Below are 22,578 nucleotides of genomic sequence, written 5' to 3'. Positions count from 1 at the left end.
ATGTTATTTTGTTTCCTTGTTTGTCAAGTTATTTTTGATTATGAGCCATACGTTTTATTTACACAAATGCTTATAGATTAATTTAAGGCCTAGGCTAATGTTATGCTCCAGAGAATGTTTGATTTGCTTCTACCTGGAGTTTGATGGACTAGAGATCCAGGATCTCTCGTTTCACGGATTGAGAGGATTGGAAGATGAGCTGCAGTCTCTGTGAAGTCCTGTCAATTCTGGATTACCCGTCTAGGTTCAGCCTGCATTGGCGTGTCAACTCCAAACCACTAGTGTATTTCCAAATATGTTTCCTTTCTCCTCTCCCTCCTGCCCTGGACTCCAGTCCCTTTCCCATTGGTCCTTACAGGCTGTTAAAAGCACTGCTCAGCTACTCCCTTTAGGATCTTTCAGCATTCCCAGAGGAAAAAAGCCCTGTGAGCTATATTCATCTCCTTAGACTTTCATCCTCCTCTGGTTACTGACCTAGGAAATCTTCACTGTCTTTTTAGGTCCCTACTGCCTTTAACTAAGTGCTTTTTAAAAAATATTTACTTATGTGGCTGTGCTGAGTATTAGTTGCCGCACGCAGGATATTTGTTGCCAAGTGTGGGATCTTCATTGTGACATGCGGGATCTTTAGTTGCGGCATGTAGGCTCTAGTTCCCTGACCAGGGATCAAACCCAGGCCCCCTGCATTGGGAGTGCAGAGTCTTAACCACTGGACCACTAGGGAAGTCTCTAACTAAGTGCTTTTAAAAAATATTTTATGTTGCTTTTCTAGCTGTCTTAATCAGGAGGGTTGGTCTGAATTACCTAGTTGACCATAACTGGAAATTAATTCCCTTGAAATTAGATATCTACTGGGAGTTTACAGAGAGAACCTGTGTTACTTTAGGTAATTGGGGAAGAAGAATAGACAAGCAGGAATAGAGTGGCAGATTCTGTTGGTGGTTGGAGTGATAATAACAGTGACAGTTATATTTATGGTGCAATTACTATGTATAGTGTTTTACATGTACTCACTGAAACCTTTGAACTACCTTCTGAGACACATACTATGGTTATCCCTGTTTTACAGATATAGGAACCGAGGCATGGACAGATAAAGTAACTTGACCAAGGTCACAATCAGTAAATGATGAACTGGCTTTCAAGTTTGTGCTAACTGGTAGAACAGATGGCCTGGTCAGAGGCCTGGAGAAGGGATATCTCAGGTCAGCATGGGGCCACCAAAGGTTTATGGAGAAGTTACCAGTCAACATTTAGGCAAAAGTTTGCAGTAGGTGATTCTTAGTAATCAGAAAGTAAAGAGAAAACTCTTCTGAGGTTATTTCTCTATCTTTCTCCACTACCAAACCACTATCAGGTCATGGAATTTAGATTTACAGTCATTGTACATTATGACTTGAGAGTGTATCATCTCAGGAACCTATTTGCTACTTCTTACAGTCTTACAGTCTTTCATTAAAAAAGACTGAGATTCTAAATTGATTTTTTTACAGATGATTATTATGGTGACTCTTAGTGTGTATCCTGTGTTAAAGAAAAAATATATGGTCATTGTGAAAAATCTAGAAAACACAGGTAAAGCTAAAAACAAACAAAAAGCAAAACAAAAAAACAGAAAGAAATTAACAGTAATTTACCATCCAGGTAAGTAACTTTAAAATTTTCCCAGTCTGTGTTCTGGACATGTTTGTTTTTTGAAAGAATGGATTCTCCCTTATATGTTTATAAGCTGTTTTCCTGCCTTTTGACATACTGAATAACTTTCCAAGCCGTTAAAATATTTTACAGCATCACTTTTTTTTTTTTTTAATTAAATTTATTTATTTATTTATTTTTGGCTGTGTTAGGTTTTCGTTTCTGTGCGAGGGCTTTCTCCAGTTGTGGCAAATGGGGCCACTCTTCATCGCGGTGCGGGCCTCTCACTATCGCGGCCTCTCTTGTTGCGGAGCACAGGCTCCAGACGCGCAGGCTCAGTAATTGTGGCTCACGGGCCCAGCTGTTCCGCGGCATGTGGGATCTTCCGGGACCAGGGCTCGAACCCGTGTCCCCTGCATTGGCAAGCGGCTTCTTAACCACTGCGCCACCAGGGAAGCCCAACAGCATCACTTTTAATTGAATCACCCTTCATGGTTTGGGGCATTTGAATTCCCTGCATTTTTAAATATGCAATAGCCACCACTTTTAGTTGCCTTCCGTACTCTGAATTGGGAGTACTTAAGCCGATGCACAAATATTTTGAGTTATTGCATGAGAATGCTGCCTGCCAGCCAGTGGTTGGATGTTTGCAGCAGTATTGGAACCATAATTTGAATATTTTATTGTGTTTTGCCCTTATTTTATTGTTGAGTAGCACAATGTTTGATGGAGTTGGTGCTTTCTAGATCTAGAGTCTTTGAACTTAGGTGAACGCACAGTGGGCTCAGTTATGTAGAAAGAACTAAGGAATATTTATAAAATGATAGAATTAAGTGTTTTTTTTTCCATTTTCCCAAGATTAAATGATTATTTAAAAAGCGCGCCACACTGTATAGAAATCAACATTCTCTCCCATAATTCTGTGCATCTGGGACTATAGAAATGTCACTGTCCCTGCCCCACATCTTCAAATTAACATTCTTAGGTCACAACAATAAGTCTTCCCAAAGGGGACCTTCCGGGAAAACAAGCTATTTCCTCGGCTCATATTTCCCCCTTTTTGTAGCATGCACCAGCAATCTGTCCACGAAGAATATACTGGGGAGTAGGGAGGGCATCCACCAGCAAGCCCACGGTTGTTGACAGCTGTAAGATTAGAGACAAGCACAAAGGGCTACGTCAGCATACTGGCAAAAAATCCTGTGACAGCTTGGGAATAACTCTTCATTTCATTCATGGTGGAAACCCCACTGTCCAGTGCATAAGTATTGACGAGGTAGGCCAGTGAGTTACAGAGTCACAAAGAAATACTGTCACCTAGGAGGCGAGGAATAAGACCCGCAGAAAATCCTAGGATGACTTCTTCCCGATGGATAGTTGCTAGGAAGTCACAGAGTCCACAGTACTTGGGTTCTCTGCCAGTGAGTTGTACCATAGATCTCAGAGTGATCACGTGGAAGGGAGGTGTGGTGAGAGTAGCAGCAGAATGGGCCGTCGCCTCTCGAGTTGTCGCCTTGATAACTCGGTCAAAGGAAGATGGAACTTCTTTCTGTCCATTTCCAGATCCTGACTCCTCAGCCTTGTCACACTCCTGGTAACGTGGTAAAACTTTACCATGGACCACAGATCCAAGGACCCCTGAACACAGTCTTGGGAGTTAAGCCTGTGAACAATCCACACTTCCCATTGATGCTCGCCATGTGCTGAGCATAACAAGAGAGGCCAGGAAGCTGACAAAATTGCTGCCCAAAAATATTTCATCCTGTTGTTGGAGGAAGAGGCTCATATCCCACCTGGATGAGCACCTTCACGTACGTGAGCGGCTGGGACAGGATGGTGAGACCGGAGCCCGGGAGCACCTGACTGGCCGCATCCGCCATGATGGCACCCGCGGACGGACAGACAGATGGAGCCACCAAGTGACCAAGCCGGTCCCGGATCACGTGCCAGGGCCGCTGGCTTCACTGGCCCGCCCGCGGTGCGCCTAGAATTAAGTTTTTAAGGATAATTTTTTCCTAAAAGACTGGAAATAGTTGAGATTTGTATAAATTATTAGCTTTCTAGTGACAGAACTGCCCCCCCCCCCCCGCTCCCAAAATAACATGCATATCTTTGAAGTTGCCCGTCTTTTCAGGATTTTATGTAAAAACAAGAGTCTTCTAATTCTGTCATTTATTTGTTTCTTTATAATTTACATTTCTAATTTTTCTTTAATGCAAACAGTATGCAGTAGATATCTCTTTTTTTATCCTTCTAGCTGTATCTCAGATTGACATTTAAAAGAACCTTTGGATATAACTTGTTCCAGAGTTGAAGACTTTCCCTGGTAACTGGTTCATTTGGAGTTCTTCATGGTCATGATTATTGGCAGACGTTTATTAAATTGCTGTATGCAGGGCGCTGCACAGAACACATAGCACACAGCCGAGGGCAACATATATTGGGCTGGCCAAAAAGTTCATTCGGTTTTTTCCGTAAGCTGTCTCTAGTAGCGCTTAGTTGTCTTTAACTTCATTTGAAACAGTTTTGTTAGATTGTATTGTGATAGCTGTCATATCAGTATGCATTTTTAAAACACTATCAAAATTGGTGAAGTTTTGTGTGGCCATTTTAATATTGAAGATGGAAGGAAAAAAAGCAACATTTTCAGCATATTATGCTTTATTATTTCAAGAAAAGTAAAAACAACTGAAATGCACAAAAAGATTTGTGCAGTGTATGGAGAAGGTGCTTTGACTGATCGAACGTGTCAAAAGTGGTTTGCGAAGTTTTGTGCTGGAGATTTCTTGCTAGACCATGCTGCACAGTCGGGTAGACCAGTTGAAGTTGATAGCGATCAAATAGAGACATTAATTGAGAACAATCAATGTTATACCACGCGGGAGGTAGCGGACATACTCAAAATATCCAAATCAAGTGCTGAAAATCATTTGCACCAGCTTGGTTATGTTCATCGCTTTGATGTTTGGGTTCCACGTAAGTTAAGAGAAAAAAACCTCTTGACAGTATTTCCGCATACAATTCTCTACTTAAACATAATGAAATGTTCCGTTTTTTAAACAAATTGTGACGGGCGATGAAAAGTGGATACTGTACAATAACGTGGAACAGAAGAGATCGTGGGGCAAGTGAAGTGAACCACCACCAACCACACCAAAGGCCGGTCTTCATCCAAAGAAAGTGATGTTGTGTATATGGTGGGATTGGAAGGGAGTCCTCTATTATGAGCTCCTTCCGGAAAACCAAACGATTCATTCCAACAAGTACTGCTCCCAGTTAGACCAACTGAAAGTAGCACTCGACCAAAAGCATCTGGAATTAGTCAACAGAAAACGCATAATCTTTCGTCAGGATAATGCAAGACTGCGTGTTTCTTTGATGACCAGGCAAAAACTATTACAGCTTGGCTGGGAAGTTCTGATTCATCTGCTGTATTCACTGGACATTGCACCTTTGGATTTCCATTTATTTCAGTCTTTACAAAATTCTCTTAATGGAAAATTTCAATTCCCTGGAAGACTAAAAGGCACCTGGGACAGTTCTTTGCTCAAAAAGATAAAACGTTTTGGCATATGGACACCAAGGGGGGACAGCTGGGGTGGGGGGGGGGGCCGGTGGTGGTGGTGTGATGAATTGGGAGATTGGGATGGACATATATACACTAATGTATAAAATAGATAACTAATAACCTGCTGTATAAAAAAATAAAATAAAATTCACCAAAAAAAGATTAAAAGTTTTGGGAAGATGAAATTAGGAAGTTGCCTGAAAAATGGCAGAAGGTAGTGGAATAAAACGGTGAATATATGCCGTGGAGCAACTAAGCCCGTGCGCCACAACTGCTGAGCCCACGTGCTGCAAACACTGAAGCCCACGTGCCACAACCACTTAAGCCCACGTGCCTAGAACCCATGCTCCACAACAAAAGAAGCCACCACAATGAGAAGCCCACGCACTGCAACGAAGAGTAGCCCCCACTCACCGCAACTAGAGAAAAGCCCGTGCAGCAACGAAGACCCAATGCAGACAAAAATAAATAAATTTTAAAAAAACGGTGAATATGTTTTTCAGTAAAGTTCTTGGTGAAATGAAAAATGTCTTCTTTTTACTTAAACACCCAAGGAACTTTTTGGCCAAGCCAACTTTTTGGCTTCTTTTGTTTATCATCCTAAGATGATAAACAAAAGCATTTTAGGTGGTTGGAAAAATGATAGTCAACACTTCTCCAGTCTTTTAAAAATATATTATTTTAATCTAGCTTATCTTTTTTAAAGAACCTACTTATAGGGTTTACTTCCAGGTATTTTTACATTGTCAGCCATTAAGTTCCTGCTTTCAGTTCTTTTGGGTATGTACTGGAAAGTGTAATTGCTGGATCATATGGTAATTCTGTGTTTAACTTTTTGAGAACTGCCAACCTCTTTTCCACAGGGGTTGCACCATTTTACATTCCCACCATCAGTGGCAAGGGTTCCAATTTCCACACATCTTGGCCAACACTTGTTTCCTTTCTTTTTATTTTTTTGGATATGGCAGCAGCAGGCCCCCTTTATTTGTCAGAGACTCTAGTCTCCCCAAGGGAGGCTGAGTGTGGGTTGTCATTTTGTCTTATACCCCTGTCTGTTCTCTGTCATCTAGAGGCACAGAGTTTTCAACGCTTGTTGAAAAGAGGATAAAGTTGGCTTGAAATCACCTCTTGCAATAACGATTTATTACTCATTTTCAAGTGAATTGCAAACCACATTTCATAGCAGAATCTTCGCTGATTGGCTGGTTGGACTCTGCCCTCCCCCTCCCCCCTTTTGAAGAGGATTTCTTCTTAATGCTGTATGAATGTTTTTCCTTATAGCAACTCTTTTTTTCTTCCCTCTCTGTTCCCCTCTCTCTCCCTCCCCCTCCGTGTGTCTCTCTCTCTGTCTCTGTCTCTTTCTCATAGCAACTCTTTAAGAAAAATGATTACTTGAGGCTTGATTAGCTGCCTCAGGATCTACATTAATAAAATATCCTGCTGGGCTGTTGTTTTGAAAGATTAATCTTGTGAATTGATACAAGTCATTGAGACTGAGTGTTGGTTAGTGTTGTTTTTAAACAATGGAAATAGTAGGACAGATTAAAATCAGATTAAAATGTTTTAAGTATTGATTTTGAAAGATTAAATACAAAGCACAGACTCAAAGCTGATAAGCTCCCAGCCAAGCTGAGCCATTACGTGTGTGTGGGTGTGTGATGAGTGAAGAAGCAAATTTGTCACAGGATGGTGGGAGTTAAGGCAGATTATAAATCCAGCACCAGTCCCTACTGGACGATTGAATCCTCACTAAAGTATCCCCATGGTGATCTGATACTAGGCGAGCAACATCTATGCCTGTCTCTGAAAAGCTATAGAAAATAAAATAGAACATAGACTCCGAGTCGATTTGAGGTAATGATGTTTGTTTCAGTAAACATTAAGAAGGTAATGTTATAGCTGTACCACTTCTAGCATCCTTTTTACTTGGTAATTTGTGAAGATAAATTTCTTTTGGATATCACATCAGTATTTGGAACATTTTGGAGTTTTATGGGAGAAAATGTTTGGAAGAAAACAGAGACAAGTGATCAGAGAGGTAATGTGTCCTGTACAAATATAGGACCTCGATTACATCATTTTATACCAGCATAGGTAGGGTTCATTGTTGGCCAAGTAAAATATTATCATGTTAAATATTACTGAGACTAAGGTGTGGCTTTTGTGATGTTATGTGAGGGTTATTATTAGTCTTATGTACGTTTGGAAATATTTGAAACCCATTTTTTCCATAGGGCCAAAGAATTCACTTTAACCTAATACGAACACTTGTTTTTACCCTGGCATCAGGCGTTAGAAGTGAGTTGCAAAAATTCTTCCATTGAGCTACTTACAATAGCTGTTCCCAAGGAAGGTGAAGGAGAATCATTCTAATAGGCCAGCACGGATTGCCCAAATTTGGCTTGGGTGCTAAGTTACCGGATAGTATTATACTTAAATAGCTGCTTGGCCTGCCAGTTTTTGAAGGCTTCAAGGTGAACTAGTTCTGATGACTTTGTAAGACTACTAGTACTATAGAGTTTGGGAATCTTTCCTTTTATATTAGGATTATTCTGTTTACGTGATGTCTCCCTTACCAGCCCGAGCCTCCATGTGGGTGAGAACTTGTGACTCTTCAATTTGTTGTCTCCGGAGCCTGCTCTAATAAGGCCCTTGCAAATGTGTATTGACTCAAATTCCTGTGTGATGTGAGTACCATATCATATATACTGTATCTGTTCTGGCCTTCTTTTTTTTTTTTGGTCTTTGGAAGACCTTTGGGTTTTGTTCTGTGGTTGTCAGAAGCCTGAGAGAGTGTCTTTTTGTTTTTGTTTCTCTGTTTTGTCTGTTTGTTAATGTCTCAATCAGGCTTCTTTTACTACCTGTAGGATCTAAAGAGTTGGGGGATGGAGGCGGGTTGCCATTCCTCCCCCACCCTCCAGCAGTTGGATAAAATAAGAACTTGGGCTCTTGGCACTGCTTTACCCACTTACATAACCCATACCAAATGCTCTTTAAGAAGAAGTGTCTCAGGGTCCTTTTTCCTGTCTAATTCCCGTTCGTTATTTTACTTGTAACCACTTGTCTCTTTTGCACAAGCCTGGCCTCTTTAGAGAAGCTTTGTGGCTCTTACCCATTTAGCCATCCAAGGACCCCATTCCTGTAAATGCCAGAAACTCTTGCTAGCCTTCATAACGGAAGAAAGGAAACTGCAGTTAAACAGAATCTACAGGTAAATGAAAAAAAGTCGTTCCGGTCGTGTCTTCCCCTAGCACAGTGTTAGCTGAACACTTAACACAGCGCTGTCCAATAGAAATAAAGGCGAGCCACATATGAAATGTAACTTTTTCTAGTTGACATTTTTTTTAAAAAGCAAAAATAGGTGAAATGAGCTTTAACAGTATAGTCTATGTAACTCTGTATATCTGAGATACTATCATTTCAACGTGTATAATCTCCTGGATGAATGCAGAGGCTTCCTAAGTGGCCCCCTTGTCTCCACCTGATCTTGCCACATCACACCCTCCCATCTTCTAAAATATGCCCAGCAGGGTCGTTGTGGTGCTGGCGCTGGAGGAGAGCCCCGGCCCAGTTTCCTTGGGGAAGGGGTTCTGGAGACTTAGCCGTCCACTCCCCGCAGCCCCGCGCCTACCCCTGCCACAGCGCTTCTCAGATGACGGCGCCGTCTCCACTTCCTTACCTCTTGTGCATAATGTAAGTGTTCATTTGCTAGGCTGGCCGTGGCAAAGTACCATAGACTGCGTGGCTTAAGCAGTTGAAATTTATTGTCTCGCTCTTCCTGGAGGCTGGAAGTTTAAGGTCAACGTGCTGCTGGGTCACGCTCCCTCTGAAGGTCTGAGGGGGGAATCTGTCCCAAGCTTCTCTCGGCTCTGATAGTTCTTGGCTTTGGGCAGCATAGCTCCCATCTTCACGTGGCATTCTCCCTGTGCGTGTGTGTTGTCTCTTCACATTTTTCCTCCTTTTATAGGGGTGCCATTCAGGTGGGATTAGGGGCCACCCCACTCCAGTGTGACCTGATCTTAATTACTGATATCTGCAACAACCTTATTTCTAAATAAGGTCGCATTTGGAGGTGATGGGGTTAGGACTTCAACGTATGAATTTAAGAGGGGCACAGTTCAGCTCATAACACCCAGTGACTAGCATATTGACTGTAACATAACTGTAAAATGATCAAATGAAATAATCTGAGGAAAGGATCAGAGTTTTATTTTCTTAAAGGCATTATGTTTAAATAATCAAGATAGAAGCTCTCAATTTTATTAATACTTCTCATCTCTAGTTTTCAAATATATTCATAGTTAGTGGCTTTTGAATTGTTGCACCTCAAGAGATGCAGGTGGAGGGACTTCCATGACGGTTCAGTGGCCAGGACTCCGCGCTCCCAACGCAGGGGGCCCAGGTTCGATCCCTGGTTGGGGAACTAGATCCCACATGCTGCAACGAAGAGTTTGCATGCTGCAACTAAGACCCAGCGCAGCCAAATAAATATTTTTTAAAAAAAGAGAGAGATGGAGGGTGGAGGGTGCAGGTGGAGGGTTCTAGCTCTAACTCTGTCCTGGTGAGAGAGTGAATAGACCAACAAGGACAGAGAACAGGAGAGAAGAAAAGATGTCCATGCAGACTTGACGATGGACCTAGTGACTGAGCCAGCAGACCAGAAAAGCTGGAACCTAAATGCAGGGACACCAGGTAAAAGCAAGCTGATCTGCAGAGCAGACCTTGAATGAGGGATGGGAAGCATCAGGGTGAGGCTAATGGCAGGGAGGGGTTGAAGCTAAACGTGAGTAATCGGGCCCTGAATACCGCACCTCGCCGCACCTCAGGAGAAGACTTCAGGTTCCTCGGGACGCCAGGCGCAGCAGAACAGGAGGCACTGAGAGGGGAAAGGCTCCCTTCCTAGGCCCCCCAGACCTGCAGCAGCCAGGCTCGGGGGCCCCAGTCAGGGAGCTGAAGGATTCCTTTCTGGACAAGGTCTGTCCATGACCAGCAGGGTCCCTTTCCTCAACACTGAGTTAGATGACTTAGGGTCTCCAGCCACTTCAGGAACACCTTGAACAAGAACAAAACAGATGGGGGAACAGCAGCTTGAAGACCGTGCAGGGAACAGGCAGGTAACTTCAGTAGGCTCTTGATATTTACCTCAGAGAGGAGAGGGGGTTTCCTCTGTGAAACAATAGTTTGCGATAAAAAAAAGGCTTTCTGAGAACAAGGAAGAGTTCTTGGTGGTTAGAAATGTGATACCAGACATTTAAAGATCTGGTTAGAAATCGTTCTGAAAGGGAACAGAAAGAATCTGGAAGAGGTAAGAAAGGAAGAAGATCATTATAGGAGGTAAGAGGTAAGAAAGGAAGAAGATCATTATAGGAGGTAAGATGCGGCTGGTAAGAATTTCAGAAAGAGGAGAGAGGGAACCCAGGACTGAGTGTTTCCACATTGATGTGGCCCACTGAGCGCTCAGGCAAGTGAATGACAAAAACTCAGACCCAGGCCTATTAGAATTGAATCTCAGGATACCGAAGATTGGTAAGATTTTACTTCCATGTAGGAAAAAACCAGACCTGCATAAAGAACGAGGGATCAAATTGGCTTTAGATGTACCAGCAGCAGTGCCGGAAGCTAGAAGGCCCTAGCTCCGTATCTTAAACTCTGAGGGAAAATTGTGTCCAGGTTACAATTTAGTGCTTGTCCAAATTGCCAGCAAAGTGTGTGTGTAAGATAAAAAGTTGCACGTGTGAAAGTTTTCGGGAGACTGTGGGAAGCAGTGAGCCACTGACACAGGCGGTAAGTCAGGAAGGAGCAGAGTGCTGAGTTGGGAACAGGAGAAAAGGGGGAAGGGGTTTTCAGGACGGTTGTGATCAGTCCCAGGAGTGGCAGCTGTGCTCAGGCCTGGAGAGTCGTCAGTGCAGTTGAAGCAGGAGGACGGTGCCTTGTCTTCAAGCAAAGGGATCAGAGCCATCCAATCTTCTCTGCAGATCTTCCTGGCAGGCTGAGTGCCAGCGGTCAGTACAGGCAGGTAAAGGAAGAGATGGCCTTGCAGAGGCCGAGGGGGGAAAACAGATGCCTAAGGAAGGAGCTGGAACCGTAGTACCTTTTTTAAAAAATTTTTATTGATTGATTGATTGCTGTGTTGGGTCTTCGTTTCTGTGCTAGGGCTTTCTCCAGTTGCGGCAAGCGGGGGCCACTCTTCATCGCGGTGCGCGGGCCTCTCACTATCGCGGCCTCTCTTGTTGCAGAGCACAGGCTCCAGACGCGCAGGCTCAGTAGTTGTGGCTCACGGGCCCAGTTGCTCCGCGGCATATGGGATCTTCCCAGACCAGGGCTCGAACCCGTGTCCCCTGCGTTGGCAGGCAGATTCTCAACCACTGCGCCACCAGAGAAGCCCCCGTAGTACCTTTTTATGTCATAATCATGTAAATAGGAGTATTGATTTGACCAGCAGATCAAGGGGAAGAAGGTGGGTGAACATAGGGTCTGGTGGTTTAAGAGTTCAATCCTTTTGAATAGGAAGCCGATCGATGATGTCCGGACTGAAAAGGTATGGAAGTAAAGCTTGTCATTTAGAAATGTTGAGGCATAGATAGTGGGAGAAAAGGCTGGAAGGGCCGCCTTGGGGTGGAGGACTCCGCTAGGAACCTGGTGGTGGGTGGCTTTTCAGGCTGGGCACGTGGACTCAAGTGGCAAAAGATAAAAAATGGAAACTTGCCATGCTGCCTGAGTTGTTTTCATTTTACTTGTCATTCATTACAGATGTACTTATGTGAAGGCTAGCACAGTGTTAATCGTTTAGAAATCGCTGCTGAGTGGTATCTGCTTAATTCTTACTAGCTTAACTAAATGTGTTGGAGGGAAAACAAGAGCACAGCCTTCAGAGTCAGACAGTCACCTCCTTGGGTGTGAATGATTACCTACTAGGTAGTTGGTGCTGTTTCCAGGTGCCGAGGTTAGAAAACCCGGATGCCACCCCCCCCAAACACAGCCCCACCCCCTGCCAACCTGCATCCTGTTGGAGGGATATGGGCAGTGCAGGTGAATGAGCAGGTGGTTTCCTGTTGCTGGAGGGGAAAACAAAACACCGGCAGGGTGGGGCCTGTCCTTGGGAAGGGCCCCCAGAGATGCACATTCGAGCTGGGTCCTGAAAGGGGAGACGTGACGGCTCAGGGAAGAGCAGGGGCAGAGATCGAGGTGGAGAGCCTTGAGGCAGGAGAGGCCCTGGCTTGTGCCCAGGAGGGTGGTGCCCATCGCCAGATGGGTTGATGGAGGGAGCGGGGAGGAAGCAGGGGTTGTCAAGAGTTGGAATCTCTTGGAACACGAGAGTGAGTGATATGTTCTGCCTTGAGATGATTCAGAATGCTGTGGTCGGAGTGGGTCTCGGAAGGCAGGGTGGACATAGCTCCCCAGGAGCCCACCTGACCAGTGGGACAGAAGTGCTCCTGGGCTTTCCCCTCTGGGGGGCGTTCACACACACGTTTACATCCTTTTTATTTATTCTTTTTACTTGGGCGTAGCTTTTCCTGCTCTCCTTTATGCATTTATTTAATAGTTAGGTGGCTGGTACCCAGGAAGGCTAATTAATGGCAGAGACAGCAAGCAGTAAGCATGCTGACGAGCAGCTCATACTCGCTTTATTGCTTTATTTTTTTAAATTGCTGATAATTACAATAATGTGCATGGGCACGGGTCCCAGACAGGAAGAATTATTGTCTGCAGGCAGATCTGGTGTGAGCTGATAATACAGTATTTACTTTTACATTTAAATGCTGCATAAATCATGGCAAAGATGCCTTTCTGGCTTGATTTGAACTTGGAGAGGGTGGAGCTCTTTCATATTTGTGTTATTTTCATAGCTGTTTTGATGGACATTAGAAGTCAGTGATTTGTTACATCAAGATTGGTGTGTGAATATTGCTTGACCTAGTAAACAGTGAAATGTTTAGCAGAATAGCATATGGAAATTGCCGATTTTGTATTTTTAAATGTGCATTTCCTCTCCCTGCCCTGTGAATGTCATCCTGCCAAATTGTCTTATTTTCTATTTATAAAGAAAGAAAGATATGGGTTATTCACGGAGGAATTTCTGCTCTTTCTTGCCATTCAGCGTCACAGAACCTTAGAAATAAAGTGCTAACTCTTTGGTTTTCATGGAATAGTAAAAGCTAAGAAAAACATTTTAGATAAAGTTGTCAGCTCTTAATATTGTGGAAGGAGCATTTTTAAAAAAACGGACTACCCATTTATTACTGCTGCCATCCTATGAAAAACATTTTAAAGCAAAGGTAAAAAAGAAGGGAACCTTAGAATTCAGGACAGTCACTTCTTCTTATCTTTTCCCAGATAGTGTATTAAAGGAAAAAAGATCCAGTGAAATCAGTTCAGATGTCTGACATTGGCTGTTGATGTTTGTGCTTGTAACACCTTGAAGTCAGAGCATTTCAGCCAAAGCTGACACGTTAGATAGTTTCCCAACTTAACCTTGGTAAAAATCACTAAGTTGAGTGTTTATTTTAGTGAAATATTTCTATCTGAAGAATAGAATTTTTTAAAAAGAGGTGTGACTTATTGTTTCAAGTGCATGAAATATTTGAAATATGCCCCCAAATGACCTAATTTTTAATGACTGACTTAATGCCTTTAAAATAAACAAAATATTATAGAGCATCAAATCAGCCAGAAGTAAGCTTATAACTTCTGAGAATATTGCCAGGTTTGTGCTTGGATATTCAACAGAAAACTCTCCGTTATTTGTAGTATTTCTGTCATCTGTGAATCAATAAGAATGACTTAGAATGAACATATTTAATGACTAATATTTAATCATCTGTACTTCTGGGTGTTTGTTACTTGAAATCATTTCAGCCTTTTAAGGTTTAGGAAACATGCCTACACACCTCCCGCCAACCCTGTCTAGGCTGTTTATTTAGCAGGCTCTTGGTTGCTGCCTGAGTAATATTGGCCAATGAGTGCCAAGGGGAAGACCAGGTTCACACCATGGAGATCCTCTGATGTTAATATTCATACTCCATCCTCCTGGCTTTCTGACCTCTGCAGGTAGCAGCCTTCAAAGCGTGACATACTACTGCTTTTGTTTGGAATCATGCAGATTTTTATTCAGTGAAGAAGCTGTCTTTGTTTGCAAGCCATGTTTCTTATGCATCAGGAGCTGTAGGAAAGTAGACTTCTGTCTGCCGTAGCGTGAGCCAGAGCTAATAGTATGGGTGTCATTTATTGTAATACCTAACATTTGGGTAACGCCATATTTATGTTGCCCAAAAGTGAAAACTGGGGTCAGGAGAGAAACTAAATAACCTCCGTGAGGCTACTTAGCTTGTAAGTCAAGGGGATATCCCTCAAGAAAACAGATTTAGAGAAATAACGTAGTGCCCTCGTGATCACAGCAGTGTCTCTGTAGAAAGCACAGGTTCATTTTGACCTCACTTCCATTTGGCCGGAAGCTGGACCAGTACTAGGAAGCCAGCAACCCCCCCAGTGATTTTCTTTTAAATGGTAAGGCAGTATTAAATTGTCATATAAACATTTGGTGACTGAATTCCCTGAAAATAAAGTGTGGAGTGTGAATGCAGGCCTCTTCAGGCGTGTCCAGATTTCAAAGGCAGAGAAGGAATGTGCAGCCTTCACCCCATTTCGTGGGTCTGGGGAGGATGACCGGTCACGTGGTGTGCCCATGACTTAAGCCCTGGTTCTCGTGGCCAGAGAAAATGACGTCTTCAGGAGCCAGCCGACGATAGCGATGCTAACGTTTGAGTCGGGTATTGTGCTTAGTGCTTACGTGCATTCTCTTAGTTTAATCCCACAACAGGCCCGAGAGGGATAGTATGTCAGTAGCCCTGTTTTACAGATAAAGACATTTAAAGCCTGATACTAATAGCCACCAACACTTGAAGAACGCCTATGTAACAAGCACTGTTTCAAGCACTTTACGTGTGTTAAACTCATTTAAACCTCAAAACAGCACTGTGGTGTGTAGTTACTATTGTCCTTATTTTATAGACAGGAGACTGAGGTCCAGAGAGGTTAGGGAACCTGCCAAACGTGGCACAGCCTGTCAGTGGTGGGGCTGGAACACAGTCATGGTGTGTCCACCTCGTACAGCTCGTGCTCTTCTCCGGTCACATTGCGTACTTCCTCCAGGGTCAGGAGTGGAAGGAGCGGAAGGTGACGGCTGGCCGGGCCACGTCCCTGGGACCTCTGTACCCGAGGAGGTCAGTTTCGTGGAATCCCTATTCCAGGCAATTGGAAAGAAACACAGGAGCCTGTAAAGAACTTGTTCACTTGAGAATTTTAGATCCATAAACACTGTTCTGCCTTTTTTTTTTTTTACTTGAAAGTGTTTTATGTATTTCAGTAACTTCCTTTATAAAAGACTCTTAGCTCTCATCTTAGAGACACATACAGAAAGACAGACCTCTCTTAAATCTTGGTGCTTGGATCCTCCCCAGGGTAACCCAGATGGACAAATCGCCATGTTCCTATAAAAAGCCTTGGAGACAGTCTAAACCGTCTCCAGTCTTGGAAATGATACATCATTTATACTTTAATATTCACAGCTCTAATAAAAGCAGGGATTACTTGTATAAATTACTGCCTATGAAAATTATACCTAACAGCTGGCATACGTCAGTGGAAGAATAATGGCCTTTTACATTCAGAGTTGTTCCGCCTAACCCTAATTCACAAGCTTCTAATTAGAATTAAGTTCAAATGTTAACAACAGCAACAAAAAGCCAAGGATTTTCAGTTGGCGTAACGTAAACTGTCACTTTTAAGAACAGGTTTCTCAGTTTGCTGTTCAAGCTGGAAAATGCTTAACCAGAGTCCTGATATTTTATTAAATAGTGTGTTGAAATGTTTGAAGTTTGGAGCTTTTTTTTTTTTTTTTTGGCTGCAGTGGGTCTTCGTTGCTGCACGCGGGCTTTCTCTAGTTGAGGCGAGCAGGGGCTACTCTCGTGGCACTGCACGGGCTTCTCATCGCGGTGGCTTCTCGTTGCAGAGCACGGGCTCTAGGCGCGTGGGCTTCAGTAGATGCAGCATGCGGGCTCAGTAGTTGCAGCTCACGGGCCCTAGAGCACGCGAGCTTCAGTAGTTGCGGTGCATGGACTCAATAGTTGTGGCTCATGGGCTCTAGAGCACAGGCTCAGTAGTTGTGGTGCATGGGCTTAGTTGCTTCGCGGCATGTGGGATCTTCCCGGACCAGGGCTCAAACCCGTATCCCCTGCATCGGCAGGTGGATTCTTAACCACTGTGCCACCAGGGAAGTCCTTGGAGCTTTTTTAAATTGAAAGCTTCACGCTGTACTGCTGAGGAAGATGCACTAGGGACTTCAAACTACAGTCACCCTTTGGACAGTAACAGAAGTGGAGTTTCTCATACGTTAGGTTCTGGGCAGAATTGTAATAGTCCTCCCATTGGAGATAAATCAAATGTAATATATATACGCATGGGGTTTTACTACATTAGGGTATGTTCAGAATAAATAGTTAAGATTTTCAGGTAGGTACTGGGCCTGCTCTGATTATACTTGCTCGTCGCCCTGCCAAAGAGCATGTCTTCTCTTTGCAGATTGAAACCGTCCAGTTACAGTCGAAATTCAGGCAAGCGATGAACAGGATTTAAAAAGATCAAAACTGTTTTATTTTGAACTAATTTTAGAGTTTTTAAAAAGTTGCAAAAATACTAGAGGGAGTTCCCCTGTACCCTTAGACTGCGCCTCTCTCAATATTAACATCTGACATAACCCTCGTGCAGTTATCAAAACTGGGAGCTTGACATTGGTACAGCAGTGTTAACTGATGCACAGGCCTTATTCAGATGCTGCTCCAGTTTTCCCACCAGTGTCCTTTTCCTGTTCCAGGATCCCGTCTGCGCTCCCACGTTGCATCTGTTTTTTCTCCATAGCCTCCAGTCTGAGACAGTCCCTCGGTGTGTCTTTCCTCATCTGTCCTCTTACACGAATTTATGGCTGGTGAGGTTGACGGCAGCGTCTCCACTGTGAAGTAATTTGTCTTCCCTTTTGTAGTTAATATATTGGGGCGATAACCTTGAAACTATGGATTTTTTAAACTTTGATTAAGTAAATCTTAGGTGCAGGTTTGTGGACACAGACCTAAGTCATTTTAATTTAGGAATCATGAAGTACCATTCAGAACTTAAACAGAAATGAATACAGGATCTTCACATCCATGAATAGATTGTCATTTTACTGACTTCTTCATTTAAAAAGGAGGGTCTTTGAGCAAGAGTCTGTGTCTTGATGTCACTCCTGTGCCGGTGGTGAGTAGGTGCTACACGTTCAGTGCTCTAATGGGAGCTGGAGCTGTGCTGCCCTGCTCCTGGCGGTACATGGACCACAGGAGCACTTCCTGTCGCAGGAAACAGACACCCTCAGGATTAGAATAAAGCCCTCCTCTTTGGAGGATACTCCCTCCATGGCAGGCACTTTCACAGAGCCTGGAGCCAAATTGGAATCTGGGGCAGTAGCTTTAGTGAGGAAGGAAGTAATGGATTAACTGTTTGCTTTGGATTGGGAGGCTTTGTGAAGGGAGGTGGGGCTGAGGTGGGCCCAGGAGTTGCTTCTCTTGAGGTGATGATTAAAGGCCGTGTTTGAAGTTAGGTTCAGATTTATGTTTGTTTCTATTTATTTATTGCTTTAAAGCCATTTCAGGTTTTCAACCAAGTTACTAGAAGCACTTTCTACCAAGTTGAATTTCCATCCTTGGGTAGCTGAGTCAAATTAATAAAATGGAATTTCTTATTAAGAATGAATTATTAAGTAAAATGGAAGTGCTGGGCTAGGAAAGCAGTTGATGCAATTTGTTCTCAGAGCCTTAAAAATGCTGCAGTGTGCATAGATCAAGGGCTGGCCGCAGTGCCCACGCGTGGGGCGTTAATTTTCTTTCGTAGAGGATCTCAGGTTCACAGGATATCAGAAGTGCTGACTTGGCAACGAAATCCCATTTGTAACATGTTAGGTTAGGAAACAGATTGATTTATACGTTGATGTAATGGGTCAAGGCACAGTGTGTGCCTCAGAAAATGGAGAGCACATTAAATAAGAGCATTTTCAAAGGAAAGAAGCACAAACATTACAGGAAAAAGCGGTCCTGTTACACCCTAGGTAAGGTTGGGGTATGTTTGATTAGTTGATCCCTAGACGTGGTCCGCAGAGGCTTTTTATATTCCAGATGATACCTTCTTGAGAGTCTCTGATGACCACAGGGATTAATCTTTCTGAACTCAGAAATGAATCACGGCAGCCTGTGAGCTGTCTGGACTGGCTCCAGTTGCCCTCCTTTTCCTTGGTGGAAACCGATGTGAGGAGCTGTGGCTGTCAGGCTGCCTCTTCCTGCTGCTCTAACCTCTGGTATTTTAGATCCTCCGTAGGGAAGGCACTGTTGACCATCTCTGCACAAAGATCAAGTGCACTTACCACCGATGTATTGACCTCAGTGGTTGACCCGTAAACCGAGCATTCGTACACTTGGAACTCTTGTGGCCTTTCAGCCAACAGCCATAGCGAGCCACACGTGGACTGTCGTCTTCAGCGTGACGAGCGACTGCTTGCACAGCTCTGACCGTGCCCCGGCTGTGGCCTGGGTGAGCTCATGTAATTGACTGATGCTGTTTCTTACCTGTATTCATTTCTGGAATTAAAGAGGCAAATGCCTCCCTCCCCCGCCCCGCCCCTGTACTTCTGAAAGATTAGATACCACCCTGACATCCTATTTAATGTTAAAATATACCAGTCCGTGGAGAGAATTTAGAAAGGATCGCTTAGCGTCTTTCACGTTTAACTGTGGTAGTTCATTTATAGCCGGTTTAGGAAATACTTTCCTTCTAACCTGTAGATTTGGCTTTCTTGCTTACATATTTATCATGTCTTCCTGGATTTTCTTTGTTCGTTTCTGTCTGAGCTTTTGAAGAGCAGGAAGGAAGGAATTTGCTGGAACACTGGTTTCGGTGCACAGAGCATCCCTGGCGTTTGCTTGCCTTTGTCTCTGTGTGTACCACTTATGATAATACTGTGTGCCCGTTTCCCTCTGTATCATAACCCAAGTTTCTAGCCTTAATCCTCAGATATGGCTCCCAGAAGAAGAATGGCCAGTAGAAGAGGCATTTTTGTGCACATCTCCAGCTCAGTGTGAGAATTAAGTGCCTTTGTCGTGTGCCTCTTTATACCTTTTAATGATCTGTTTGAATTAAACGCCATTAAGGTACTATCTATACCTTCTTTCCACAGATACCTTTAAATGTTTTTTCTTTCTTTGGGGGAGACAGGACTTCACACCAGTCTGTAGCTTCATATGCAGTTATTGTGAACGCACAGGATCTGTCTTCTACTTTAACAGATGATTATTCATCACAGTGGGGTGACAGTCTATTCTGCTTAATAAAGTTGCTGACTGTTCTCCTCGTTGGATTTAATTGAGGTGTTTTTCAACCCTGATTGATCTTGGCGACATTTTAGATCCAGATTAGCTTTCTCCCAGCTATCCAGCAAGTGTTCGTGCTTCCTTCTCTCACACTACTGGAAAGCAGGCTAATTTGAATAAGCTCCTAAGCAAAACGTGTAGGTGGTAAATTTGTCCTAGAAGAAGATCGGGGTGTATTTCAGAATCAAACGTAGGCTCCTAATTGGAAGGACCATTCATGTCTGTGTAACCAGTCCATCAGCACAAATACAGGAGACTTGCCTGGAAAGCACACAGTTTTCCATATATTTTAAAAGTCAGGGAATTCCCTGGCGGTCCAGTGGTTTAGGACTCTGTGCTTTCACTGCCAAAGGCGTGGGTTTGATCCCTGGTCGGGGAACTAAGGTCCCACAAGCTGCAGGGTACGGCAAAAAAAAAAAAAAAAGTCAAATCTACTTTTTCTTGTTAATATAGGAAAACCATTTAATACTAATGCTCTTTGCTCTTTTTGAAAAGATCATAATAGGCCAGAGAGTCTAACCCGACCCCTCAAGTTTTAACATTTTAAAAAGATGTTTAATTTTGGTTTTGAAAGAACTTACGCATTAGGAGAGACCACAGAACTTTACTGTGAATGTAGCCATCAGTATTGGTACATCTTTAGATGCAGGGATGCCTGTGTTTTTTCTGGTGCACGAAGAGCCTTACTGTCATCAAACCTAAATGTTTTCTCACCTGTAATTTGTGAGCTATTGATGGCTACGAATAGTTGATTTTTTTCCTAACATGAGATAAAATTGTTCATGAAATCCCTTTTAGTGTTCTCTTTCCACGCACAACACCATTGCGTGTTGAGTTGCGCAAGCCATGCTGCCTCTTGGTCACCCCCCAGCCATTGTCACCCAGTCTTGCCTGCCTTGCTGTCTCCTGGTGCTGCCTTACCCAAGTTACTGTCGTCTCTCCAGCTCCCTGAGCCATCCCCCTGCCTACAGAGAACATCAGAGCTGCATTTGAAAAATATTAACTCTGTACTTAGAACCCTCAGCACTCCATCCTTTCTTGGTCTACAGACCATCCAGTCTTGACCACGTGTGCCGCCCACCCTTCCCTTAGACCCTCCACAGACTCACAGTCTACATTCTCCCCCAACGGAGATGGCCAGAGCTACTCCGGTGTCACAGTTCAGAAAGCTTCCCCATCACCTCCTACCCAAGCCTAAGTCACATTCCCTTTTTGTTTTGTATGCTCCTTCAGCTCTGTGTTCTTTTCCTTCGTAAGACATCTGGGAATCTTTTTGTGTGAGAATTGACTCTTGAACTAGACCATAAGCCCCAAGAGGGGCTTCCCTGTTGGCGCAGTGGTTGAGGGTCTGCCTGCCAATGCAGGGGACGCGGGTTCGGGCCCTGGTCTGGGAGGATCCCATGTGCCGCGGAGCAGCTGGGCCCGTGCGCCGCAGCTGCTGGGCCTGAGCGCAGCTGCTGGGCCTGAGCGTCTGGAGCTTGTGTTCCGCGGCGGGGGAGGGGCCGCGATAGTGGGGGACCCGCGCGCCGCGGTGGGAAGTGGCCCCCGCTTGCCGCGGCTGGGGAGATCCCTCGCACGGAGGCGGGGGCCCAGCACAGCCAAAAATAAATTAATTAATTAATTAATTAAAAAAAAAAAGTAGGTAAACATTAAAAAAAAAAAAAGCCCCAAGAGGGCAGGGGCCATAACCTTTTGCTTATCCTTGTGTCCTGAGCATTTAGCACGTTGCTGTGCAAAAATAGTAGTTGCTCAATAAAATTTTGTCGTGTAAGTGAATTGAGTAAAATTGCTGGAACTCTCGCCGTTCTATACTTTTGTGTTTTGGTGTCTTAAGGAATGGAAAGTGGGTTTGCTTGTATTAGAGGGGACTGCAGGTGCATTATGTGTTCCCAAGTCAGAAGTATCTAGATGGGGAGCCGTGGTTGCAGTTCCCACGCACACTTCTCTCTGATTATATATGTCCAAAGGTCATTTTTTATTCTGGCTTAGTTCCTGGGAAGAGGATTTGTTTATGAAGAAAAAATAGTAAGTAATGAAGTTTTTTTTTTTTTTAATGAAGATTTTTTAAAAGGTCAATTCTACTGTCACAAACCGCTAAGTGACTCTCCCTCCGTGCCAGCCTCTTGGGAGTTAACCTGGAATTTATTTTCCCTTCGATAGGCCCTTGCAGCCAACGCCGGAACAGGGTTTGCTGTTGCTGAGCCTCAGATTGCAATGTTTTGTGGAAAGCTAAATATGCACGTGAACATTCAGACTGGGAAATGGGAACCTGACCCAACAGGCACTCAGAGCTGCTTCGGAACAAAAGAAGAAGTTCTCCAGTACTGTCAGGAGGTAAGCGTGCTGCCAGAAATGTAAACGTTTCTGGGTCACGTTTGAACCTGTTTACTTTAGAAATAGGTGCTCTGTCATTCTGCTGTCTTGACCTAAGACCAAGCTGGTAACGATGGGGGCAGCAGGCTTTTGTTCTGAGTGTGCCCTTGGCCTGGGTGTGCTGTGAGCTCTCTGTCCTTTCTGGACGGAATCCTGCAGAAGCTTGGCAGGGCCTTAGAAGTGCAGCCTGGTTCCCTTGGCTTCCCACGTGTTATGGGAAGTTGTGAAACAAGCCCAGTGTCACGTGTGTGCTTGTGTTTTGCACTTGCTGGTAGAAGCCACCAGTATCATAAGGGATTATCTCATGTCTGATTCAACAGACTTTTTGGGTCAACGCTTGACGTAGAAAAGGGTATGAGATGTTTTAATTTCTTACCAAAACTAGCCTTTGGGGTCAGGGTTGGAATATTATTCTGTAATTTCATTAACACACACTTCCATAGACTTGCCTCTTAAATGTTTTAGTTCTTGAACTCAGCTATTTACACGCACCCTACAAGTGGACTTGATACCTAATAGACTTGTTCGGGGCTGCACGCTTGCTGCTTGTGTAGG

At 43.9% G+C, this 22,578-nt stretch overlaps 1 protein-coding gene and 1 pseudogene across 8 annotated transcripts in view; one reads left to right on the top strand and one right to left on the bottom strand.

The window, feature by feature from the left end:
- The window catches only part of APLP2 (amyloid beta precursor like protein 2), a 71,251-nt gene that overhangs the window by 12,424 nt on the left and 36,249 nt on the right, over window positions 1–22,578 (top strand). For all 7 annotated transcript variants that reach the window (XM_082476225.1, XM_082476221.1, XM_082476223.1 and 4 more), the window contains exon 2: window positions 21,811–21,984. In XM_082476225.1, the coding sequence (XP_082332351.1) occupies window positions 21,811–21,984 (174 nt within the window). The remainder of the gene's footprint in view (window positions 1–21,810; window positions 21,985–22,578) is intronic.
- LOC309667624 (mitochondrial carrier homolog 2 pseudogene) lies at window positions 2,484–8,899 on the bottom strand (annotated as a pseudogene). The gene has a single exon. The product of its transcript is annotated as a mitochondrial carrier homolog 2 pseudogene (transcript).

This window comes from Balaenoptera physalus (assembly GCF_965194825.1).
Source record: "Balaenoptera physalus genome assembly, chromosome: 10".
In the NCBI taxonomy this organism is placed as follows: domain Eukaryota; kingdom Metazoa; phylum Chordata; class Mammalia; order Artiodactyla; family Balaenopteridae; genus Balaenoptera; species Balaenoptera physalus.
Note: the sequence above shows the minus strand (reverse complement) of the source record. Positions and strands in the feature narration are given on the sequence as shown.